Raw genomic sequence first — 25,191 nt, forward strand, 5'->3', positions numbered from 1 at the left:
GCCTTTGGAGCACTATGCACTTGCCCCAGGATTTTCACTCTGGGTCCTCCCACCAAAATCCACCCTCCGTGGGCTCCCAGGGTACTGTGCTGTCCCTTTGTCACATAATTTTATCAGCAGACCTTTTTGTAAGTTTTACTTTCCCCATAGAGTCCCCTATGGGACTAGGTTTGAACTCAGTGCTCAGAACTCAAGCGCTCTACCACTTGAGCCACGCCCCTAGCCCCTTTATATTTTTTATTCCACTCGAATTTACTAAACACCTTTTGGAAATGAACTTGAGTGACAGAGCCAGGTAGGAGTGATTTAGAAAGTTAGAGTTCTAGGAAGGAGAACTGGGTACTTTTCTTCCAGTGCGTGTTTTAAAGCCTATTTGTCAAATACTGAAAGACAGTCTAAGAAGGAAAAAAAAGAAAAAGCGGTGGGAGAGAAGAACAATGAAGAAAAGATTCTAAGGAGGAGCCAGGGGATAGAAATGAAACAGAAAGAAGCCAGATGCTTGTAACCCTAGCTACTCAGGAGGCAGAGATCAGGAGGATTGAAGGATCAAAGCCACACCCTATCTAGAAAATACCCAATGCAAAAAAGGGCTGGCAGAGTGGCTCAAGTGGTAGAGTGCCTAACAAGCATGAATACCTGAGTTCAAACCCCAGTACCACCAAAACAAGAAGAACAAAGAGAGAGAGAGAATGAAATGAGATGAAAGAGGAGAGGTAGAAATAGGCTAGAGTGCCCTCTGCTGGAAAGTGTTGGGCACTTCAAGATTCTGAGCAAAAAAAAATTCAGAGGATCCCCAAATAGGGAATTTATTCAGCAAAGAGAAACAGGAGGCTGGAAGAAGAGGTAGAAAGTCCCTCTCCAGTCTCTAGTTCCATCCTCCATCGCCCTTTCATCTATCTGAGACTCAGTCTTCTCATAAGTCAAACAAGGTTACCATTCCTTGCAAACACCCCTAGGTGGCCAGGCAGTATTTCATTTACTGTACCTTCCCAGAGCTCATGCCTGGCACCTGCAGCTGCTGGCAGGTTTGGAGAATAGAGGCAAGATGAACTCCCTGGGTGTGCATGTGTGCGTGTGTGTGCATGCATGTGTGCACAAAAGCGTGTGTGCGTCTCCATGTCTGCCCATCTCTGGAGCCCAGCCCCTCCTTCAGGACCACCCTTTCCCTGCTGGTGACCTACCAGTTGTTGCAAGAATCCAGGCGGGCCACTGCTCCAGGTGCGTAGAGCTGCCCATGCAGCTGGCAGGGGCACTGGCTGAGGGGCCAGCAGCTAGTGTTGTGCAGGAAGAGGCCACGGGGGCAGCTGCAGCTGGGGGTGCAGGAGCCTGTGCACTCCACCCCTGGGTCTTGTGCTAGGCACAGCCGAGGGCACGGACCCCCCTCCTGGTGACACTGCTCTGCTGAGCGGAATACCATGTCCCCTGGGCACTGGGCTGCATGGGAAAACAGAGGGGTCTTGGCAGGGGAAGGGAAGGGAGGCTGATGAGAAGTAGGACCTGCACACAATGACTGTTGATGGCCTAGTGGGCAGGATTGAGCTGAGGAAGCTCCTCCCTCCTCTCCCCTCTTTGCTCTAGTGCCTGAAATGTCCTGGGTAAAGAATCATGGCTTTGTTCTACCTGATACAAACACTTTTGAAAGCACACAAGAACACCAGTGTCTGGGCCAAGAGGACCAGGGAGAGAGGAGGGTGCTGCCTTCTCAGGGCAAGCACTGCTCCCCTGCACCCAATTCTGCCCCTGAGTGGGCTCTGCCCAAAGTGGCCAGTCTGACTGTCCTCCTTGGCAGAGTGCCTGGGAAGAAGACCTGCACCCAGCAGGGGCAAGCAAAGAGCCACAGCTAGGTGGCTGGTCACCAGTGGGTGGGAGGGGTACAGAAAATCCCGCAGCCTCCCCAGCTCAAGGCATCACCTGTCTGAAGCCAGAGGTCAGTGATGTGAGAAGGTGGGGGTGGCAAAAGGTCAAAGACATCAGAAGCTGCACTGGGCATGGGCAGGAAATCTGGTAACCTGTGCAGGGCCGCATGTTACAGTCTCTGGTCTGGCTGTGAGGTCCCAGGCATGTGGAGTTCCCAAGAGCTGAGCCAGAGCAGCTGCGCCCATGTGTCTGGATGCCTCCATCACAGGGGGCTGAGCAGGTGGACCAGGAAGCCCATGGACCCCAGCCACTAGGCTCTGTCCAGAAGATCCAAGTCCACGGTCACAGATAGCAAAAGTGAGGACAGGGGATATTAGAGCTGTGGGGTGAGCAGGGGCCCCTATCCAAATCTCTAGAATGGTCTTAAACACTGTTACCAGCTGGCTTCCTTAAGGGATGGCTGGGACAGGGAGAAGCTTAAGGAAAACTGCCAAGTTTGCTCCAACCCCTCCACACCTCCCTCCCTGGGGACCTTGGAACCTGCTCAAGGGGTCATTCTTTTTTGCTCCTCATTCCACCCAAGTGCTTGGCCACACCAGGGATAGTAGGATTGTACCTGGGCACAAAGGGGCACTGCAGGGTTCCTTCTGGGTGGCCTCTCCTGGACAGGATGCATCCCTAGGGCTGGTGCAGAGCTGGGAACGCTGCTGCCAGCCTGGGTCCCCTCCAGGGACAAGGCAGCTCTTGGAGCAGGAGGACCAGGATGTCCAGGATGTCCAGCCCAGTGCCTCTGGAGGGGAAGATGGGACATGCACTTTGCATAGGGGCCCTGGCGTGGCTTGGAAAGTTGGGGAGCCTAGCCAGAACCGAGAAGCCAAGAAGCCAGACGGGTTCATGAGGATGAGGAGTTCTGCTCTTGGCTTAGGGCATGGCCTTTGCCCCCTCTCAGTTTACTGAGACTTTTGAGCCCGACTTCTCATACTTAGGTCAGGAACAAAACCTCCCACTGAACCTGGTCTGTTCTGAGGACCTCCATGGTTATCACCTGAGGGGCACCCAAACCATGGGAAAGGAGGAAACAATTTGGTGCCTTTTCTACTCTCTTAAGTACCTGCTTGCCACCTCCACCTGACACACACACAGCCAGCCTGTCAACCTCACCTCCTCCCTGCACTGCAGGCACCTGCTCACTCAGGCCTGTCTGCTCAGGCACCTGGGCCAGGTTTGTGGGAGCCTCAGTCTCTCCTCCACCAAAGCCCACCCACCCAGCTCCAGGGCTGTGTCTTGAACTAGAATGACTTTGCCAATCCTATTCTGTGGTGCTTCCAGATGTGGAACTGGGAGGGAGAAGGTGGGCTCTTGCCATACAGTACCTGTTCCGCAATCTGTGTGGCAGGCCTGTAGTTCCTGCCTGTCACCTTCACATGGAGCACCTCCAAAAGCCTCAGGAGGGTTGGTGGGAGACCTGGGGAGAGAAGTAGCCCTGGGCACCTGCCTTTCTCCCTCTAGCCCAGCACTTCTGCCTTTCTGTCCTCTATTTGCCACAGACAGGCCAGCTCTGAGCCCTTTTCCCCCTCCCTCCCATTTCCTCCCCTACTAGACTCCATACCTGAATCTGGCTCTCACTCCAGAGCCACAGGACCGGTCACAAAGAGCCCAAGAGGACCAAGCTGACCATCCGCAGGCCTGGGGACAATCTCCCGGTTCACACAGCAGTGCCCCCTTCTCACATGTACTGCATGGAAGGGAGAGGCCAAGCATGGTCATGAGTTTAGGAGCAGAGGCCCCAGCTCAGAGCCCTCCCTTGGCTCAGAGCTCTCACCACAGGCTGCAGTTGTCCAGCAAGAAGGTCAGCCCCGGCTGCTTCAGCTCTTCACCCACAAGGCAGGGACACTCAGAGAGGGGAAGGCAGTGAGAGTCATGGAAGAGGAGCCCAGGTGGACAGCGACATCTTGGGGACAGAGTGGAAGGCACTATGCTCCACAGCAGTAGGAAGGAGGCTGGAAACAGGGCTGGGCACCCTGACTGAGCACCCCTCAATTCTACTTGCTGGCTGTGCCTCACCTTCCACACAGTGTCCACTGCAACTTCTGTTGGCCTCAGGGTCAAGGCAAGAGGGTGGGCATGGAGGCACCAGTCCCTTCTGGCACAGCTTAGCATTCACATGCACACGGCCCTGCCCACAGTCTAGGGGGAGATGGATTTCAGGTGGTTCAGAGACCTGACCATGGGGTTCCATGGTGGGAGGCCTCTCCCAGCCCAGCTCCCCCTTACCTGTGTCACCTGTACAGGGCTGCAAACCACAGGGTATCCTCTCTTGGGAAGGTCCCAGACAGGAGGCACCACCATTTTTGGGTGGGGGGTCCACACAGCTCCTCTCGCGACTTTGGTGGCCACCTCCACAGGAGACACTGCAGGGTTCCCAGGCCCCCCACTCTGCCCATGCCCCAGCCACTGTGGGGGAAGGAAGAACGGTGTCCACCAAAAAGACCCAAGGCAACAGACTGCTTTAGAGAGGGGTGGGAAGAGCCAGCACTCTGTCTGGTGGTGACCAGGGACAGCTGAGGGCACTCAGGGACTTCTGCAGCTTCCTCATCTGTCCCAGGAAACCATCCACAGGTACTGTACTTCCCAGGACAAAACTCTAGACCCTGGAGTGGGGTGCACCTTGTGGAAGTGATCGAACTGAGCCACTAAAGCCAGGGTCGGGACCCAGGTGTGGGGCTGAGGAGACCCCACTGTGGTGGCCCCTTCTCAACAACTGAAGGGACCACTCCCTCAAATTCACATAACAAACTGGCTACAAAGCCTTTGCCATGGAGCCCAAGAGCAAATGGCACAGCCAGCTGACGTCTGAGTTCCAGTTCCAATCACCCTCTCACCCTCCTTTCATCCTCTCGGTGCCTTCTGAGCTGGGAATGATTGTCACCCCCCCATTTACAGCATGAGGAGCCTGAGCCCATGATAAAGGGAGTCACTTGGCCACTCAGGCAGGCAAGAGGGATAGGGCCAAGGGAGCAGCTTTCCTGAAAAGCCCTTTAGGAGCTCAAAGCTATGACATCAGAGGGACATCTCCTCGAGTCCCAGAGAGGACGGCTAGATACAGGAGTCCCCAGGAGACAGGCACACTTCCCTGGAGAAACTCTTAGATGGGAACCAACTCAGGTGTCCCACTCAAAGAGGCCTGAGGAGGTCTGGAGGGCCAGTCCCCACTTCCATCTGGGTGTTGAGCTACCTGGACAGGCCTGCACGAAGCAGGACTGGCTACGGAGCTGGTCCAGCAGGCAGCTGCCCCCAGGCAGTGGAGGCCGCAGCAGCTCCCGGCGCTGGAAGGTGAGGCCCAGGCCACAGCTGTGGCTGCAGCCACTCCAGCCAGACCAAGGTGCCAGCACACAGTTCACTGCAGGGGACAGATGGGCTGGGGCTCAGAGGGGACTCAAGGCAGGAGCAGGGCTCTTGGGGATATTCCCTGCCCAGCTGGCACATACCACAGCTGTCCTCATCTGAGCCATCCTGGCAGTCAGGCCGCAGGTCACAGCGCCGCTCAACAGGCAGGCACTCCCCACTGCCACAGCTCAGCTGGTTTGGAGAGCAGAGGGCTCTTGAGGACAACAGCCCAGGGAGGGCTGTGGTAGGCACAGTAAAGGGCAGCGCGCCCACTGCTTCTGAGGTGTGGGGAGAGAAGAAAGCCATGTAAGTAATTTCTGGTTGCATGATAAACTGAGTCCTTTCAACTTCAGGTCAAGAATGGGGGAGAGTTTGCTGACCAGAGGTCCTGGCCTCCCTTTCTTTCTGATGTCTTTTGCAGCCTGCACCAAGGGCAGGCTTCCACCATGCGTAGGTGAGGTCTACCAAGAGTCTTTGGTCTACACAGATCTCACACAATCTCTCTACTTGTCACAGGCTCTTGGAGAATCCAGAGAAAGAGGTCAGGGCATTTAGAAGAGCAGTTTATTCCCTTGATTACCCGCTTCCTGAATGAATACTTTCTGGGGTGTCCCTTCTTGTGATTGGTTAACACCTGATTTCTCTTCTCCTGGTTGGAAGACCAGGCTTTAATCATAATGATCTACTTTGGATGGATGGATGGATGGATGGATAGGTGGATGGTTAGGTGGGTGAATGGATAAATGAATAAATGGATAGATGGGTAAGTGGATGGATAAATGAATGGATAGATTCATGAGTGGATAGATTGAGAGATGGGTAGGCAGATGGATGGATGGATGGATGAGTCTCCTCAAAGGCCAGACAGCTTTTATAAAACAGTCTGGATCCGAGGCCTATCTCATCCCCTGTCTTCACCATCTCTAAAGTCACGCCTCTGGTTATTTTCACACATTAAATTTCTCTCTACTTCTTGCTGCCCCATCCTCTCCCAGATCCATCCCATATGAACTGGAAATAGGGTGGGGATTGCTCAGACCTGAAGCCCTCTTGCCATCCACAGTGTAAGACAGAGTCCCTCTAGCTCACCGCAATGCCGCTCATCGAAGCCATCAAGACAGTCCTCCCTTCCATCACACAGCTGTTTCTGCTCCACGCAGCCCAGCACCTCACAGGGTATCTGCCCAGGGCCACACCGCACAGGTGGGAAGGGCCTGGGAGTGACCTGTAGGTGACACCACTGTCAGCTGACTGGGAACTAGCTGCTCCTGCCTTTCCTCCCTGGTCACCTTGATCACGTCCTGGCAGTCCCAAACCTTCCTCCCCTTCACATCAGGGACCCTTACTTTCTGCCTTTCTTATGGATAAGGCAGATAATGGAAAAGTAGTAAACTGGTTTAGGAAACTTGGATCCTAGACCTGGTTCTACCAAAACTGACTTTGAGTGGTGTGATCTTCAGCAAAGCGACCAATGTTCCAGGGCTTCCGTACCTTCGGAGAGAAGGTGGCCCACACAGGCTTTGCATCCAGGCAGAGGATACACAGTCTTACCAGCAGGGATCCCCAAAGTCACTGGGTGTGGGGGGAGCACTGTCACAGCTGCCATCCCTGGTTGCAGGCTCTCAGCCCCAGGAGATGATGTGGGGGTAGTGGTTACCATCTGCATGGATTCCCCTGAAATGAGGCAAGGAGCCTGTGAGGCTGGGACTGGACTCTTCTCTACAGGTGGAGGATAGAATAAGGTGATACACACCCAGTTCCATTTCCCACAAGAGGAAGTGAGACAGGGGATCACAGACCCACCCCACCCTGCGAGGACTCTCAGATCAAAAAGTGGGAATCTGTAGTGCAAACACCACAAGAAGAGTTTTAAGTGAAAGTAGAAGAGAACTTAGTTTTGATCTGGGATTTGTGCTATAGTCTCAAGAAGACACTCATGGCAACTTCCAAGTCCAAACTCAATGTAAAATAAGACGTTCAGGGGAGAGAAAGAACTGACGTAATTTAAGCAGAGCAGCAGCAGGAAGGAGCACTCCCAGAGACTCAGGGTGAGCCAGTTGCTACTGATGTACAACACTGTTTTTCAGCTTCCTGGCAGCTATAGTGAAAAGCACATTGAGAGACTCATTTTCTAGCAAGATATTCATCTTCAAAGACAGCTTTTTTTTCTAGAACCAGATTTAGAATGAGATTAGAATTCATCCCATGAGTCTATGTGTTATGGACCTGCTTTTCACAAAAGACACAAAAACATGGTTCAGCCAAAGTGCTGAATAACTTCCACCAAAACTCACAGGGAGGGACCTCTTACTCTCACAGATGAGGGAAATAAGGCCAAGGCAGGTGGCAAGGCATGTCCAGTATCTCCCAAGGGAGCAGGACAAAGCTAGAACAAACCTGCTGTTCCTACAGCCCACACGTTCCCTTCTCCCTGTGGAGATGGCTCTCCTGGGACTACAGTGCAGGTGAGAGACCAGTTGCCCCTGGAAGGCTGGCACACACCAGGAAGGGAACCTCTGCCATGTCCTGTTGAGGAACATGCTAACCTGGAACCCTATTTACTCTTATGATCACTTAGGACATTTCCTGCTAGCAAACTCTTCAGAGGTTCCGGACTATGTGATTGGGTGAGCAGAGGCAACACAAGCTGGGGCCAGGTGGCCTCCTATCCCTTCAGGAGAGACCAGTCCTGGGCAGCGGTCTGGGGAAAGCAGCCAGGCTGTGGGACACATATGCAGCCCAAGGAACTGGCTTGGAACCTCCCCATCTCCCCCAGTCCAGTCCTTATACCCTGGAATCCAGAAAGGTCAGCTACACAGAACCTGGCCATGACCAAGGTGACCAGTGTCTCCTTGACCCAACTCTGCAGCTCTCTCAGTTTGGAGGAAGTCAGAGCTCAGGGGGTTTGAACCTAAATTGTCACTGCTCCTTACTCTGGAAGGGAGGGTGGTGATAATGACAGGTTTGAGGAAGGGGACTGGCACACGTACCTGAGGGAGGCATGGATGATCCCTCCTTGTGATGTCGATGTTCAGTTTCTGCCAGACCCTGTAGAGGGAAAGGGCTCAACCACCCTGTGCAGCCCTGACAGCAACTCTGTGTATCTCTCTAGGCTCCATCTCCTCATTCCCATCTAGGATGCAGCTCTGCCCACAGCCCTGCCTGGCTGCTCCCTACCTCCATCTGCCTCCCAAAGACCAAAGCTGAGGGTGGAGCTGAGTCCTCTGCAACATAATGGGCTGCCACTCAGGCTGGGCACCTCAGGCACTGCCCACACCCTGAAGGGGCTCCAGGTCTTGTTCTCACTGGCTTGTCAGTGCATCCACTTCTGTTTTTCCACTGCCTCCCCAATATATGCACTCTGGGTTCCTGATAAGGCTGTCCATCAGTGGAAAGTGCTCCGCCTTATCTTCTCCATGTTACACAACCCCCATCTTTCAAGCCTTGTCCGGGGTGCCTCTGGGGACCCCCAGGCACAGTGCTCTTCCAGAATGCAAGAGTAGATGACCTGGCACCTACCCCATGGACACAGCCTTACCACTAGGCCTAGAGGACTCTTGTCTCCCAAACTTCTCCAGGCCAGCATCCTGCCTTGTAACTTCTCTCCACTCCCCAACTCCCTACCTAACACTGAGCTGGCCCCCAGGAGGCCACAAATTTTCTCCACAAATGGAGAAAATGCCACTCAGCTCATGGAGAGGAAGGAAGACACAGGTGCAGAAGCAGCACTGGCAAGGCAGTGAAGCCCTGGGGTCCCATCCCTTGTACCCCATCTACTGAGTCTATAGGTTTCCCACTCACCTCTCTGGTCTGGGGGAGCAGCTCTCCAGGTAGGGTGGAGGAGAAGGGTGTGGAGAGGACTCTGGGAAGAAAAAACACCAAGGAGGCTCCAGAGGGTCTCCCATCCTCCCTAAGCCCATCACCCAGGAGAGAGCGGGGCCTCCGGGCCAGGGTAGGGCATTCAGGACAAAGGCATGCTCTAAACAATGCTGTCAGCTTGATCACATTAGAATCATGGGAGGGTGTGTCACGCACACATCACTGGCCCACCCTACAGGGCCGGGTGGGACCTGAGAATCTGCATGTCTAATGAGTTCCAGCTTCGGCTGCTCCTGGCCCAGGAGTTACAATTCAAGAGCCACTGAACTCCAGATGCCGCAAGAAGGCAGCAGGATGGGTCTGGGCACCCAGCTACAGCTCTAATGTAGGCAGTGTCCATGGTGCCCAGGAGTGAAGACAGTATCAGTCTCCTCCCACAAGGCTGTCCCCTTCACATCCAGATAAGGCCACGCCATACCTGCCAGTGCTGGCAGGCAGGGGCCCACAGCCTTCTTCATCAGAGCCGTCCTCACAGTCTGCAGCACCATTGCACTGGACCTTCCTCGGGACACACTCACCACTGGCACAGCGGTGCCCAGCCCCTGGGCATGGGGGCACTGGTGGGGACACTGTGGAGGGTTGTTGCTAAAGGCTTCTACTGTCCTCTGCCCATCCCACCCTTCCCACTCCCAGTCCAGCCAGTACCTGGCTCGCAGCCTAGTAGCTCAGCCCAGAGGGAAGCGGTGTGCTGGACACGATGCGGTCACACCCTGACATACCTTGCCTGCACCATCCGGGCCAAGGTCCATACCTCAAGGTTCCCAGGGAAAGGCTGCAGAAAAGAGTGCCTGCTGACTCTTTTCTCAAGCTGCCACTGTGAGCCTGCTTGGAGCCCTTCCTCTCTGCCAGTCCAGGTCCCCCAACCTTCGAGGCATGGACTCTGCCAGAGCCCGTGCTCTCCTGGCAATAGCCACCAGATCCCTCAAGGCTGCAGTGCAGTGTCTGGTCCTGGTCTAAGCATCTCCCAGTGGGTTGAAAGAGCCCTGAGGGCAGGGACCAGGTTGTGCTCACAGCTGTGTCCTCAGGACTGGCCCAGCTCTGGCAGAGGTAAGAGTGAACACCTGTATGGACGATTCCTGCTCCTGCATGGGGCCTATCTTCCGCTGGGGTGGAGGGGAGATGCAATTCCAAGAGGGGGCCTTCACTGGTCTCTGAACTTCATATCTCCCCACCCCTCTTCTTTGCAGGTGTATAGCACTTGGCTGCCCAACTCTGCCACTTTGATGTTTTCCAACATCTACTTTTAGTGGTATACAGGCCCTCTGCTCCACAGAATGTAGTCCCTGCCACTTACCCACAAGCAACTGATGTGGGGTAAGTTCCTTGGGGATACTGAAAGCCCCTTGGGGACAAAAACTGGGATCTGCAAAGCAGCATGGTGGACTACTAGCATAAGGGGCCTCAAGTATTTGGTACCTTAGGTAAGTGCAGGCTGCCTGGCAAATTGTCACCATAGTTGTGCCAGTGTAGACCATCACTGCCAAACTGGAATGAGAAGCTGGCAACATAAGTGTTGGAGGAACCAGTCCCTTGCACTATGATGCCTGGATCAGGGCAAAGGCAGGGATCAGCATGAAAAGCGCCACTTCTCCCCATCACTGTCCCCTCCTCCTCACTGACCAGTCAGGTTCCGGGGCTGCAGCAGGTCCAGTTGCAGGTAGGGTGGCCGGATGTGCCACTGTTCATAAGTGTCCTCTCTGGGACCAGGCCCCTCAGTAGGTGCCCCCACAAGGGCACCCCAGGTGGGGTGCTCCAGCTTCAGGGATGATGCCTGCAGGCTCCCCTTGAGTGGGTGGGCCAGGCCCAGGGGCGCATAGCAGGGATCTGGATGGAAGAGAGACAGGGGGACTGGAGTGAGGCAGGAAAGAGGAAGTCTGGGGAGATGGAGGTTGTGAAGAGCCCATGCAAGTGACCTCGGCCCAGGATGGAAGGAGGGACAGGCACTCCCTGGCACTGTGCTCCCCTCTCAGAATCCTCTACAGCAGCACGAGCCTTACCTCCCAGTGGAGGCAGAATGTAGGTGACCAGAGGGGGACCAATCTGTGGACTGGGGGCTGGAGCAGGAGCGGGAGTGGCCATGGGGGGCACAGTCTGTTTCTCTCCTGTGTGGGAGACACAAGTGTCAGGAAGAAGAGACATAGATCCCAGCCAGCTCTTAGGCCCACCTCACTTTTTGGATCCTTTTCTCCCCCAGGAACAACCCACCAGCTGGGAAGGGTCCCTCCTTCCTTCTGTGCTTTGGTAGTTTTCATTTCCACTGCATATTTGAAGAAATAGAATAAAACTTAGTCCAAGGCAACTTTAGGACCAGGATGGAGCAGATACAGTTCCTAAACCAGAGCCTAACCCATTACTGTCATTCATGGGACACCTTTGTGGGCAGTAGAAAGGAGCTGCTCCTGGATGGAAGCAACCTATGAAATACACACTTAATTATGAGAGTTTTACCTTGTGCAGGACAGTCAACCTTCTGACTAGGTTGTTTTAGAATGGCACTCACATGCTACTTTGCCACAGAGCATAACAGAGTATTATGAGCCAAAATGAATGACCAGAAATAGAAAATGGTGATAGATGGAGAGAGATCAGATGAAACATACACTTAATTTAGAGAGTTGAACCTCGTGCAGGACGGTCAACCTTCTGTCTAAGTTGGTTTTAGAATGGGGTTACATGCTTCTTTACCATAGAGCAATATGAGTAAAAATAAATGTGACTGAAAAGAGTGATAGAGGGAGAGAAATCCTATAAAACACACACTTAATTTTGAGAGTTGAACCTTACAGGATGGTCAGCCTTCTAACTAAGTTGGTTTTAGAATGGCCTTGCTAGCTGGAGTCTAGACCCCAGTCACCAATGACACTGTGCAGTGGACAACGTATACAACTGTATGCTGGCTCAGCCCTAACCTCATCAACTTGTCAGTGTCCTTTTCAGATACGGAGAGTTGAACCACCCCCAGTCCCTCTCAGAGTTCCTGCCAGACCCTCCTCCCCTTGGGATTCCTTTGCCACCCCTGCCAGACCCACTCACCAGGTAGGGCACAGTGGCAACAGGATTCTCCCACTCCTTCCACCAGAACCCAGCCCTGTGGGGCACAAAGTAAGACCACTTGCCCACTTCCCAAGCCTGGTCTGCCCACATCTCCCCTCTAGACTCTGCCTGCCCCACACTCCTGGGCATCTCACCTGGGGGCAGCTGCCCAGTGGGCAGTAGGGGGAGCAATGTGTGGTGCTGTTGTGCAAACACTGGCACACGCTGCAGGGGCCCCTGCGCCAGCGCTCCCCGACCTGGTGAACACGGCCCTGCTGCTCACAACCTTCACAGGGCTCCGTCTGGCATCTGAGAAGGGAGGGGTAGGCCCAGCCTGGGGAGGGGCTCACCTCAGGTCACCAACTACTCCACCCCTACCAAAAATGAATGTGACTGCAAACTGAAAATGGTGATAGAGGGCGAAAATGGTCCAAAAGAGAGGAGAAGAAGCAGTCTGTGCAAGCACTGCAGGCAGGCATAGCTGTAGCCCCCACAAGCCCTACCCCAGAGGCACCCATCCTGCCCCTGGACTTGTCAAGCTGCATTTTTGGGCTCTTTCTGACCCCCTTTGGACCTAACAGGCACAAACTGAAGTAGGAGAAGGTTGGGGTCCCTAGGGAGTCCTGGGGTATAGATGGGAAGAGCACAGAGCAGGGTCTTAATACAGGGCCCATATGAATATGAAGTACCTATTGTGAGAAGGAGCACACAGAAAACCTCCTAAGTGGGAGGTAGACGTGAGGGCAGGGTCCCAACTGCTACCTGCGGGCCTTGCGGTGGATGCCACGGCACTGGTGACCTCGGCCAGAGAGGCGGGGGTTGGTGGGGCTCCGAAAGGACCACTGGATGCTTTGGCTGTCACAGGGGCCCAGGCACTCAGCCCAGGGGGACCAGGAGGACCAGCCACAGTCCACTGAGAGAGGGTAGGAGTCAGAGCCAGGGAAAGAGCTGGGTGCCCAGCTGGGTGATCTGGGTGAACTAGGGCCCCTGAGGGAAGGGCCAGGGGTGAGGGGCCTCACCAGCACAGTCAGGGTTGGGCCTGCAACGCCGTGGTCGCCCATCCTGACAGATGCAGAGCTGGCAATCTGCCTTGATTTGCTGCCCAGGCCAGTAGCGGGCACCATCCACCAGGCAAGGGCACTGCCGGGGCCGCACACACCGCCCCTCACTGCCTAGCACCTGCCCTTCCGGGCACCAGCAGCCTAGAGAAAGCCCAGGGTGAAGCTTCCATGCAGGGTGCAGCTCCACAAACCCCATACCCAGAGCCCCCTCACCTGGGCTACTGCAGGGCCTGTCAGGTGAGCATGTGGCCTGACCAGAGATGTCATCACAGGTCAGAGGGCAGGGGGCACAGGGCTGAAACACCAGCTCCCCCAAGCAGGTGGCATTGGAACAACCCTCCTGAGGGCAGGGCCCTGAGAGCAGGTCAGAACCAAGGTCAGAGGTCAGGGAGGGAAGGTCTGCAGCAGGCACCAGTATCCACCAGCGGCCCCCATTTCCCCAACCCCGACTCCCCCAGTATCCTTCAGCCAGCACCCTCTAAATCCCAGGGTCCCACCAGCAGTCCCCCACTACTCCCCCAGTGTCCACCAGCATTTTCCCACACCCCCCACCTGTGCCCTCTTCCCTTCCACTCACTGGTCTGGTGGGTGCTGTGAGAGTCCCCAGGCAGCAGGGCACAAGTCTGGCCCCCATTCTGGGGCGGGGAGCAGTGCCGTTGGCGTGTCATGGTGCCCCCGCAGGACTCAGAACACAGAGACCAGGGAGACCAGGAGCTCCATTCACCATCCACTGTAAGGCCAGGGACCATGAGGCAGGTTAGGGGTCCAGTGGCTTTCCTCTCCCCTCCTCACTCCAGGTCCTGCTTCCCCATGGCCCCTCACCTGGGCAGGCCTCGGTGAAGCAGACTTGAGACTGGTGCTCGGGGCCCAGGCAGTGCGGCAGTGCCAGGAGGCTGGGTGGGGAGCAGCGGCGGCTCCGGCCCTGCATCCCAGGCCCACAGTTCTGGCTGCAGGGCCCCCACGGGCTCCAGGGGCCCCAAGCCTCACAACCCTGCTCTTCTGGGGAGAGCCCTGCTTCCCATGACAAGTCACAGTCAGGATGCCCATCACAAACCTGAGGAAGCAACAGTTCAGAATCCTTCTTCATTGGGTACATGATGACTCTCTTCCTCACTTCCTCCCCCACTCTCACCTGCTGGAAACCAATGCAGGCACCACTGGGGCATGAATATTCTGGGCACGGGCTCCCTGTCTTGTTGGGGCCTCCTGGGACTGGCAGCTCCTCTGGGGAAAAAGGGAAAACACAGTTAGTAGGGACTGAAAGCCAGCTCTTAGCCCTTGCCATCCATGGCCCCACCAGTAGAACAATGTCCATACCACAGCCCAGCTCATCCTCGCCCTGGGGACAGTCTGGGGTCCCATCGCAGAGTCGCTCAGGGTTCAGGCACAGCCAGGGAGCCAAACCACATGGGAAGAGGCCTTGGCATGGGGGCAGCTCAGTAGAGCCTGTGGGTGAGTACGAAGTGTTCTCTTGTGCTCTTGTCCCCTCCTGTCACCTCCCTGCATAGGGGCTGGTACTGGAGGAAAAGGGTGAGTAGGAGGCATGGAGCCCACCCAAGATCAAAAAACTCTTTGCAAGGGGTCAGGAGGGGCAGGTCCTGAGAGGAGGAGTTGGGGCCTGTGGACAGCTCCTCTCTCTGGAGGTTGCCAGGTCCTGAAGGGCTGACTTGCAAGGACCCGATGGGATGGGGAGAACCTGAGGAGTGGGTAAGTCCTCCAAATAGACCCACTCCCTATACCCTCAGGTGGAGTGTCCCACCCTCTACCTTCTTGTCCCTTCTTTTTTGGCAGTACTGGGGTTTGAACTCAGGGGAGCCATGTCCCCAGCCTCTTGACCCTTGCCCAAATGTGAGCAAAGACAAAAATCCCTTTCCATTTTCCCCTGGGCCTGCAGAGAAGGGCAAAAAATTCTAAAGAAGGTTTATCTTTAAATTTTAAAGATCAAAGGAGCATAGAAGTCACTGAGTCTCTGATGTCTCTGGGCCCAGAGACCGCCACTGTGTGGCCATGCGATCATTCACCTGCTAACGCTGCAGGGACAAAGTTGTGGCTGGTGTTTGGGAAGAGATACGTCCAGCCTGTCTGGCTGTGCAGAGCAGTGGCCTCCAACACTCACCGGAGGTGTCAGGGCCCTCGTCCCAGCTGTCTGGGCACTGCGGTCTCCCGTCGCACAGCTGTCCCAGGGACACACACTGGGGGCCACGGGCACAGGGCACGTGGTGCACTGGGCAGGGCCTGTCGCAGCCATGCTCATCACTGCCATCTGCGCAGTCCTCCTCTTGGTCACAGCGCCAGCCCCGCGGGGTACACTCGTCACTGCCACACAGGAACTCGAAAGGGCTGCAGGGGGGCACTGCAGGCGGCGCCTGCGCTAGGCTTTGGCAGGGAGTCCACCACTCTTGCAGACTGGGCTCGCCATGGTCTCCCCTTTAGTTTGGAGCCCACCCTCCCGGAGTCCAACCCCTCTTGCATTCTGATGTCCTATTGATTTTCCAAAAGCCTCTCCCCTTCTCCAAGAACTTCCATTAGATTACCCTTTGCTCAAAGGAAGACCTTGAATGCCAGGAACTAAGTTCGGACCCTCAACCCCACCTCTCAAACATCCTTAAGCTCATTCTAAGGTCTCCATCCCCAGAAGCCCACCCAAATGCCTCCTTCTGAGATGCTCTCCCGTCCCCTTCCTGGGGGGCTCTCAGGCCTCCAGCTTTCTCACCCCCATTTCCTCCAGGAGACTCACCAGGGCTGGCACTGCCCAGGGGATTTGGTACACTGTCCAGGGAACCAGTGGAGAGCCAGGCACGGTGCCAGCAGGGGGTGTGGGCAGAGAGGGAAGGAGGCAGTGCCCAGGCCCCTCATCATCTCCATCTGGGCAGTCCCAGACTCCATCACACAGCTGGATGGCCCCTACGCAAGTGCCGTCAGCACAGGACACCTCCCCAGGGATGCAGTTCACCTGCCCTGCAGTCGAGAGAAGAGGTGGTCTCAGAACAGTACTCCTGATTTTCACTGCTCGGGGTGCCCCTACTCACTCCCTCTCAGGAGCCAACTTCACAAGTAGGAGCCTGGTAAAGGAGAGGTTGGGTGAGCTGGGCCTTGAAAGAGGAGGTTCCCTGTCAACTGCAGTCAAGCCGAGACAACTCACCCAGACAGGACTCCTCGTCTGCCGCATCTGGACAGTCTGGATGCCCATCACACAGCAGGGCAACGGGCAGGCAGCGCCCATCAGCACAGGTCAGGGTGTCATAGGGGCAGGGACATCCTTGCTCATCCGAGCCATCTCCACAGTCATCCCGCCCATCACAGAGTAGGTCTAGAGGCAGGCAGTGGCCAGAGCGGCAGGACATCTGTCCTTCTCCACAGCCTGGGGTAGCACACCCTGATATGGGGCAAGTAGGCAGTCTCAGGATAGGTATACTGTCAAAGGCTCCCAGAGAAGTTCCTGGTCCCAGAAGGACCAGAACACACTCCCTGACCCTCAGCTCCCACAGTTCATAGCTCCTGGCAATGGAAGCAGCAGCTCAGGAAGCACGCTAGTAAACCTAGTTACCCAACTCTATCACTACCACACTCAGGTGAAAATGCTCACCCTCCTCATCTGAGCCATCTCCACAGTCGTCCTGGTTGTCACAAAGCCACTCATGTGGCACACAGTGGCCGCTCTCCTGGCACAGAGCCTCTCCCTCTGCACAGGTAGGCAGCAGCTCCTCGCAGGGGTCACTGTCATCCCCACAATGCCACTGACTTTCCTGGCATGTGCTGAGTACACGGTGTCCTGGGATCAGTCATAGGCTGGGCTTGGCCAGTCCAGGGGCATGGCTGCTCCCGGGGTCCCCCACTCACCAGTTCCCACAGTCCTTCTGCAGCACAGTTCCCGGCGGGAAGAAGCTGTTGTGCCACTCACAGGGACAGGCAGCTGGCTCCACACAGACTCCTCCTGAGGTCAGAGTGCAGGTCTCAGAGCAAAGGAGGCACAGTGTCCTTGGCCCAGCCCTGCCACCATGGCCTTGTAGCCTTTTCCCAGTCTTGGTGTCCTCTCCCCTCTGCCTGTTCTGGTTACGCACCATGCAGCAGAGTCCCCTCGGGGCAGAAGCAGCCCTCCACACACGCAATGGCCTGGCATTGCCATCCAGGCTCAGGATGGTGGTCATGGCAGGTGGGGGACACGTGGGGCCACAGGCCTCATACACCTGTCCTCCTTCACACTGCAGGGCTGGGTGTAAAGGAGAAAGGCTTGGCTCACTGAGGCCCAAGGATGTAATAGCACAGGTGCGCCAGCCCCACCCATGGAGGGCACAGGCTACATGATGTAGACCTTTGCCAAGACCCTCCCAGGTGAGTTAGAATATGTCAGCCCTGTGGGCCAGCCATTCTTGCAAGTTAGGTTCATCTAGAAGAGTGGCATACAGTAAGCACCCATTTAAGTGACTAATTGGGCAGCTGGCAGCACAGGAGAAACACCCTTCAAGGAGCAGAGCTGGTGGGACACACTCACGACAGAGCTCCTGGCTGCGCCAGTGCACATGGTGCCCATGCCGGGCACACTCATCCGCGTAAGTGGCGATGGCTGAGCAGAGGCACTCACAGTCACCCCCAGAATCGCAGCTGTGGGAGGAAACAGTGAGCTCAGTACCCTCTCCCCACCTTGGCACGTCCACTGCCCCCCACTTCTGGCCGGTCCTCCTCACCCGCAGGCGTCATACACACACCACTCGTAGTGTTGCTGTGGGAGCACTTCCATGTGACACGGGGCAAAGAGTGGCTGCAGCATCACCTCACACCGGGACCGGGCCCAGACTGCACGATGAGCGTTCACCTACAACACAGGGCACGTCTCCAACACTGTGTGACGGCTGGATACCACCCCAGCCCTCGCCTCTGGCACCCCACCTCCCTTCCGGCCATCCGGCCCCTGCTCACAGCGCAGGGGTGCGGCAAGTCTCCTGGCTCAGGGCAGAGAGGACTGAGGCGCCACGAGTGGGCGGCCAGCTCCGCTGTGGGCTCCAGGACTCCTTGGCGGTTCCGCAGGTCATTACTGGCATCACCGTCAAAATCTCCGCACAGCCCAGCCACACCGCCACGGAAGTGGGGAGACAACTGTATCTGTACCCGGGTGCCTGGCAGGCATCATTGTGAAAAATGACCTGCTGGCTCTCAGCTGCATTGGGGCCAGAAGAAGACCCATAGTGTCCTGTGCAGGTACTCTGACCCAACAGGGGGTGCCAGCTTCCTTTTTGCGGGGAGGGGTAATTGATGGTGATAAATGAGGAACCCAACATTTGGGGGCCTAACTAGGAGTCTAGTTCCTTAAATAAAAGTAGTTTGGGGAGCTGGGTAATCCTCCATCAGGCTAGATTTGGGATGGTAAACTCAGCTCAAGGATGGGCCAGATCCCCCAGCAACAGAGCTGGCCGGGAGCTCAGGGGCAGCCCAGCTGCACAGCACCAAGTCCATATGGGGTTATTTTGGTTTCCCTCATTTTCTCACTAACAGTTATATTTCTAAACCGCCAACTGCTTGTGTTTGTGTGGTGGGATGTTAAGAGATCTATTTTCATTTCTTCTTCCTAAAACTTGCTATTTTCTAAAATGTTTCTTGGGTGAGACAGTATTGCTTTCATAATGAAGGAAAACAGAATTATGAAAACATAATTTGGAAACTTGTACCAGCTGTGAGGCAGGGGTGGCACTGGACTGGGGGTGCTAAGCTGAAGATAGGAGGACAGAGGAGGTCAGAGGCCCTGGCCTGTCTGTCACTCTGAAATCTGCCCTAAGGGGAATGCCAGGGGTCAGGCCTGACCCTGGAGCTAGGCAGGTATTTGGAGAAGGATTTGGGGGAGTCCAGCCCTGAGTGGTAACACCAGGGATGTAGGTGAACAAGGTGAGGGACTGACCTCCGTCCCAGAGCAGGGTCAGGCCCAAGCGCGTCGTCAGTAGCAGGAAGAGGCCAGTGTGGCGCAAACTTAGTCCTGGGCCTGTGTAGACCTTGGGAGGTCTTACGCTCACCCCGTTCACCATCACTGCCCTGCCTGTGGAAGAAGAGATGCATTCAGGCCCAGTCTGGAGTGAAGGGCCTTCTAGGTCCCCGAGAAGCCCTTCCAGCTTCCTCCACATGCTTTCTTTTGCCTCTCTATGTGACCTGGAGCAAGTCATACATCTCCTCTGGGTCTTCCTTTCTTGGCACTTTCCAGAATTATGATCCCCAACCAAGAGGAAACCCACCATCCCCTCCACACGGAGGACAGCCTAGCCCTGTGAAGAGCTGACAAAACCTGGGCCTCAGCCACACTGTGTGCAGCTGTGATACTACATTGCTATGCCCCCACCATCTGACAGTGTCACCCTTGCGATGTCACAGCCACCTCTGAGCAGGTGTACAACAGTGCTTTCTAGACGCACGGCCAGTGCCTTGGTGCAGGTGAGGCCACTGGTCCCGCAGGGCAGGTTCTGGGCAGAGACACTGAAGCGGCCACTGGCTTCTCTCACCAGCAGGTACTCGCAGGCTCCCGGGAAAGTGAGGGCCAACCCATCAAATGTCACGTAGTGGGGGGCCCCTGATGCTTGGCACCGTCCACTACACCGATGTCCTGTACAGTGCCACTGCCGACCCTGGCACACACTGTGGGCAAGCGGTGGGGACAGAGTCACTGAGGACAGCAACGACTTTAGCCAGGCCCTCAGCATAGAGGGTCCTGGAAGGTTCCCAGTGCCCAGGCCAGTCTGGAGATCCCACTTTACCCCAACTTCCACCTCAACCCCTTCTAGTTGGAGGGAAGCATATGTTTGGGGAACCAGAGGTCACAAGGTCAGAGGGTAACAGGTTATGGGAGCTAGGCATACCAAGTGTTGCAATCTTCTTGGATGGTGGTATTAGGAGGGTACCACTGCCCACTGTGACGGCAGGGACAGAGGTCAGGAGGCACACAGCGCCCATCCTAGGCAGAAGGTAGGGACATAGTTTTTGGACAGCTAGGGGAGCAGCCACCCTGGTGCCCCGTGTAGCCCCTTCCCAGTCTCACCAGCAGCACAGTGCCTGGAGGACAGACACAACCGTCTGTGCTGCCTGCCTGGCAGGAGTGATTGGTGCTGGGGCTGTCACAGGTGAGGAGACAGGCTCCAGGAGTGTAGATGAGCTCTCGGGGGCAAAATGTCCTCTGTGGGGGACAGGGGTAAGCTGTGCAATTCCAGAGGCCCCTTTCTTGGCAGACGCTGCCGAGGGTGGGAAGGAGGAAATAAGAGCTAGGTCCAGCACAGGCTTAGCCTCCAGGCCCCTAATCTGCCCTGGTGAATGTCAGGAACCTACATACCAGGGACCCAGGCATCTGGATCCACTAATGTCAAGTGGAAACCCAACCTGAGCAGCTCACCTCCCAATACCCTGGCTATCAGAACAGGAAGCTGAGCTGTGCCAGCTGCCTCATGCCTGGGATGGACACCATCACTCTTTTCTGCTGCAGCTCCTGTGGGGCCATTCTTAGGGTACTGGGGCAGGGTGGAGATCTTGAACACCCCTACCTCCAATCTGATAGGACAGGGAGTTTCCTGAAGCCTCACCTTCACTCACTAGGCCCTGGAACCTGGCCCTGCCTCCTCAAGTCTAGAAGCCTTTGCTTCTCAACAACAAGCTGTCAAGCCTATCTGAGCCTCGGTTTCCTCATCTGCTAAGTGGGAACAATTCTTCCACTTCTCACTTCACTAAGTTATGATCAGAAAATAAAATTCAATAGTGGACCTGACAATACTTCTCCCACCCAGTACTTTTCTTTCCATCACGGGAAAGAGTCGGCACCTTGCCAGCCCTAGTGTGCGCACTGTGCACAGCACACAGCCAGTCTGCTCTCTCACAAGCTCCCTGCTTCATTCCACATTCTGCTCGCCCCAAAGGCTGCCATCCTCACCAGTGGTTGCAGTCCTTTGTGATGGCACTGCCGGAGGCATAGACACGGGTTCCAAGCTGGCAAGGACACAAGCTGGGGGGCACACATTGGCCCTCAGGGTTCCATAGAAGCCCTGGGGGGCAGTTGCAGCCGGCCACACAGCTACCCAGATCTTTGCAATCCTCTGGCTCCCCGCAGTGGTGACCGCATGCTGGGGCACACTCCTGGTACTCCTGGCCACCAGGACACAGGACAGCTGGGCACAGTGACACATGCAAATCAGGGATATATCAGCCCCCTTGGCCCCAGCATGTCTCCCCGTACGCTTCCATAGGAAGAAAAATCTAGCAATCTGCCAAGATCAGAGGTCCTGCCTCCTCCAGCTCCTACAAAAAGGAGACTGGGGCCAGGTGCCCATGGGTCATGCCTGTAATCCTAGCTACTTAGGAGGCAAAGATCAAGAGGCTCGCGGTTCAAAGCCAGTCCAGGCAGATAGTTTGTGATACCCTATCTTGAAAAAACCCATCACAAAAAAGGGCTGATGGAGTGGCTCAAGGTGTAGGCTCTGAGTTCAAACCTCATGAGATACCACAAAAGTAAAAAAATAAAAATAAAAGAAGGCTGGGAGAGGGAGTGGAGAAGGAGCCTGGATTGGGACTGCTCAGATGAGGGGACTCACGGCACAGGGTCTGGTTCCTCCAGTGCAATGGGGTGCCCTCCTGGGCACAACGGTGTGCGTAGGCAGAGAGCACAGCACATAGGCAGTCCCTGCCAGGGGCACAGCCACACACAGCTGCCAAGCAGCGCAGCCTGAATGGCTCCCTCTCCACCAACCTGTGGCACTCCTAGGGGAGAGGAAATGGGTCAGTCCTTCCTCCATGGCTCCCCATCCCCTTGGCTTCCCATTGCTGCCTCCCTGTGCCCAGCAGCTCAGCCTTGAATTTGGTCCCTTGATTTCACAGGAGAGGAGTCTACCTGGAAGGCTGGGCCATGCAGGACGGCACAGGCTGCCTCTGAGAAAGAGAGGTGTTGGGAGTGGGTGCTGCAGGGGGAGAGTGGGGCACTGTCCACTGAGGGGCAACTGCTGTCTTCTGACACCTGGAACTTGCTAGCGAAGGCAGCGATATTGGTCTCCATGTCCCCAGCTGGTGTCAGGAAGTCATCCTGCTGGTTCCAGGTGAAGGTGCCACACAGACCCTGCACCTGGGCCGTGGAGGACACATGGGACAGTCAAATCCGTTTCCCATATCAGCCTTGTCCAGCTCCTGACCTGCCTCCTGGCATACCTGGTGGGCATGGCGGGGGTCCAGGGTGATATAGGCTGCAGGGTCAGTCACTCCCCAGAGGACCTGAGCTCCAGGCCAGTGCAGGAGCAAGAAGGTGGAGGAGGCTTGGGAGACTCTGAGGCCCCCAGGGCTAATCCAGGGCAAGTTCACATCCTGCCCATCCACCAGCACGTTTCCTGGAAGAGGAGTCTGTGATGGAGTGGGGAGACCCAGGGGAAGAGGAGGCTATAAGAAGCAAAGGGCTTGGCTGGGAGGTGGGAGAGCTCATGTCAGGGTGGGCTGCGGGGACAACTGGAGTGATCCCCAGAGGTTACATATACCACCTGAGACCCACTCTGGTCCCATCCCTGTCATCACCCATTTTTGGATATCCCTTTTCCCTATGCAGCCAGTATGTAGGAAGAGCTGGGCAGAGACAGCCGGCAGCAGACCCTGGTGTGGGGGAGTTAGAGGGCAGGTGGCTGAGAGAGACCCGCCTGATCTGGTCACGCTGCAAGGTCTTTTGGACTCTCATCACTGTGTGATTTGCATTTCCCTCAAAGACAAGGCAGAAGATGCCTTAGAAAATGTCCTCAGAGATGGGAGGACATGTTCTCAGAGCTACTGAGGCAAGGAGTTCTACTGCAGGAGTCTGGGAGGGTGGGGAGAGTTGCTGGGCCCCAAAGCATGGGGCAGTGTGGAGGACAGGTACCAGAGTCCAGAGGGCAAGGAAAAGGGACAGCAGGCTCGGTAGGCATCCTAAGGAGGAAGAGCTGATGCTACCTGAGTCCCTAAGCTGGATGTGGGTGTCCCCCAGTGAGACAGAAAGGGCGTGGAAGCAGCTCCCAGAGTCACAGGCCCCATGCTCCAGCACAATCAGCAGCTGACCTTTCACAAAGTCCTGGGGCACACAGAGGGAGTGGAGGTGGAGGTAGGTGCTCAGAATCCCCGAGGAGGCCTCTGCAGGCACCTTTAGCCTTACTGAGGCAGCTCCCCCACCCCCTTTCAGCTAGCCAGACTCTGTGAGGTATGGGGCTTAACCCCCGCCAAGGGTTGGCACACATGGTTGTCTGTGTGTACGTGTGTACATGTTGTGTAGGTGTGTGTGATTGCCTGTCAGTGTGTGCACATGTGTGTATGGCCATGCCTGCATGTTGGGATAGGATTGTTCCCCACTCTCTTCCCCTTGGGTATGTATGTTCATCTGTATCTGTAATAGAGATAGGCATGCACACATTTTCTAAATCTATGTATGAGTTTGTTTGAGCTGATTTGTATCACTGTGTGTGTGTGCCTGTGTCTGTGCACGCAGGTCTATGTGTGTTGGTGTGTAGCCTTTTTGTGTCTGTAACCCCAAGCATCTTCAGCTGTGTGCGGTGGGGAGATGACTGCCCTGGACAGCGCAACAGCCTCTGTAAGGTTCTGTGCAACCCTGGTTTCACGCCCCATCAGTACCTACAAAAGGAGGGGTAAATAAAGGTGGGAATGGTCCAGTACTTAGGTGGACAGGCACCAATGGGCCTCTGGAAGAGTGGGAAAGAACATGGCCTGCACTGAACTTGGGAAGTGCCCCAATTTTATTTGGGGAGAGCTGGGATGAGAGAAGGATCCCTTCTTTCCCCAAGGGTTGTCTTGTGTGAAGTGGCCTGTGACAAGCCCAGCCTGTCCCATCTGTGAAAGAAGACTGTGAGGATGGGTTTTGTTCTGTGACCCTGAGCTGGGGTGGGTGATGATGTTACAATGGGACTTTTTCAGAAGCTGGAGGAGGAACAGGACTGGAAGGGATGCTTGGGACCTGGGGCCCCATTCTCCCTACAGCATTGCTCCTTCTCGGCTTCCCTGTAGGGCTCTGTTTTCCATTTACTTCATTAGTGCTTTGCTTACAGTCATTTCATCTGGGGACATCCCCTAGGAAGACCCCTACCCTGGCAAGACCCCCTTTCTGGGCTTTGTCCTCTGCCCACCTGCACCAGAATGTAGTGGCAGCCTGGGCTGCCTCGGAAGGAGAAGCTCCGCCCATCAAAGGTGACGTACTGTCCATCGCTACCCACCGCACACTCCGCAGGACACAGGGCCTGGGTGCAGAGCCAGCGGCCATCCTGGCATACACTGAGAGCACAGGAGAGGGTACTGTGGCATCAGCTCCACCCCAGGGTGGGAAGCTGAGCGGAGACAACCCTCATACACACTCTGGCTCCTTTCCCCTCCCCAGTGCCCCACCACTGACTAAAGAGGCAGAGGTCAGCTGGCCATCCATATCTTTAAGCAGGGCCATTAATCATACCAAGAGAGGTCACAGGTCACTGTGTAGGAGGCCCCAGAATAGGCTGGCAATTTGGGGGAGGCAGGTTTCAGAGACAACATAAGGCAAGGGATCAGAGGGAACCACGTGGCTGTCACCTCCCAGTAAGGCCCAAGGACCCACCATAGGTTGCACAGCTGACGCACAGTATCACCAGGAGCGTAGCGCTGGCGACGGTGGTAGCAAGGGCAGCGGGCAGCTGGTACACACTGGGCACCATCCCAGAAGAGACCAGGTGGGCACTCACAGCCACTCACACACTCTTCCCTGCAGGACCCCTCCTCTCCCTGGCTCACAGCCATGCAGGTGGGTGGACAGGATGAGACGCAGTCAGAGTAGAGCTGAGCTCCTGGGCATAGGCGCTCTGTGGGCACAGGATTGAGGACAACTAGCTCTCGTTTCCTGCTAGAACTTGCTGGCCCTGAAATGCCAGGAAGCCATGGGCACAAGCTGGGAGGACATTCAGGGGTGGCAACGCCCTCAGGAAATGGGAGCCATGCAAGGGCCCTGGGCCAGTTCTATTGGGTGGACAGG

The 25,191-nt window shown here is 55.9% G+C and overlaps 1 protein-coding gene across 1 annotated transcript in view; it reads right to left on the reverse strand.

Annotated features, from left to right (window-relative positions):
* The window catches only part of Sspo (SCO-spondin), a 54,485-nt gene that overhangs the window by 23,017 nt on the left and 6,277 nt on the right, over nt 1–25,191 (reverse strand). Inside the window, 50 exon segments of the mRNA XM_074061024.1 lie at nt 1,182–1,434; nt 2,010–2,174; nt 2,474–2,647; nt 3,231–3,322; nt 3,467–3,592; nt 3,680–3,808; nt 3,912–4,044; nt 4,132–4,311; nt 5,093–5,257; nt 5,346–5,522; nt 6,334–6,469; nt 6,788–6,918; nt 8,235–8,292; nt 9,046–9,106; nt 9,542–9,692; nt 9,769–9,895; nt 10,540–10,667; nt 10,744–10,947; nt 11,121–11,225; nt 12,157–12,211; nt 12,312–12,465; nt 12,919–13,069; nt 13,176–13,358; nt 13,431–13,571; nt 13,795–13,947; nt 14,040–14,271; nt 14,350–14,441; nt 14,535–14,663; nt 15,334–15,570; nt 15,955–16,008; nt 16,011–16,175; nt 16,360–16,593; nt 16,804–16,973; nt 17,058–17,151; nt 17,279–17,371; nt 17,374–17,427; nt 17,710–17,819; nt 17,903–18,030; nt 18,135–18,331; nt 19,108–19,242; nt 19,576–19,832; nt 20,054–20,148; nt 20,233–20,422; nt 21,112–21,346; nt 21,770–21,935; nt 22,066–22,293; nt 22,377–22,552; nt 23,139–23,256; nt 24,320–24,464; nt 24,781–25,021. Of these exon segments, the coding sequence (XP_073917125.1) occupies nt 1,182–1,434; nt 2,010–2,174; nt 2,474–2,647; nt 3,231–3,322; nt 3,467–3,592; nt 3,680–3,808; nt 3,912–4,044; nt 4,132–4,311; nt 5,093–5,257; nt 5,346–5,522; nt 6,334–6,469; nt 6,788–6,918; nt 8,235–8,292; nt 9,046–9,106; nt 9,542–9,692; nt 9,769–9,895; nt 10,540–10,667; nt 10,744–10,947; nt 11,121–11,225; nt 12,157–12,211; nt 12,312–12,465; nt 12,919–13,069; nt 13,176–13,358; nt 13,431–13,571; nt 13,795–13,947; nt 14,040–14,271; nt 14,350–14,441; nt 14,535–14,663; nt 15,334–15,570; nt 15,955–16,008; nt 16,011–16,175; nt 16,360–16,593; nt 16,804–16,973; nt 17,058–17,151; nt 17,279–17,371; nt 17,374–17,427; nt 17,710–17,819; nt 17,903–18,030; nt 18,135–18,331; nt 19,108–19,242; nt 19,576–19,832; nt 20,054–20,148; nt 20,233–20,422; nt 21,112–21,346; nt 21,770–21,935; nt 22,066–22,293; nt 22,377–22,552; nt 23,139–23,256; nt 24,320–24,464; nt 24,781–25,021 (7,507 nt within the window).

This window comes from Castor canadensis, chromosome 2, assembly GCF_047511655.1.
Source record: "Castor canadensis chromosome 2, mCasCan1.hap1v2, whole genome shotgun sequence".
Lineage (NCBI taxonomy): Eukaryota > Metazoa > Chordata > Mammalia > Rodentia > Castoridae > Castor > Castor canadensis.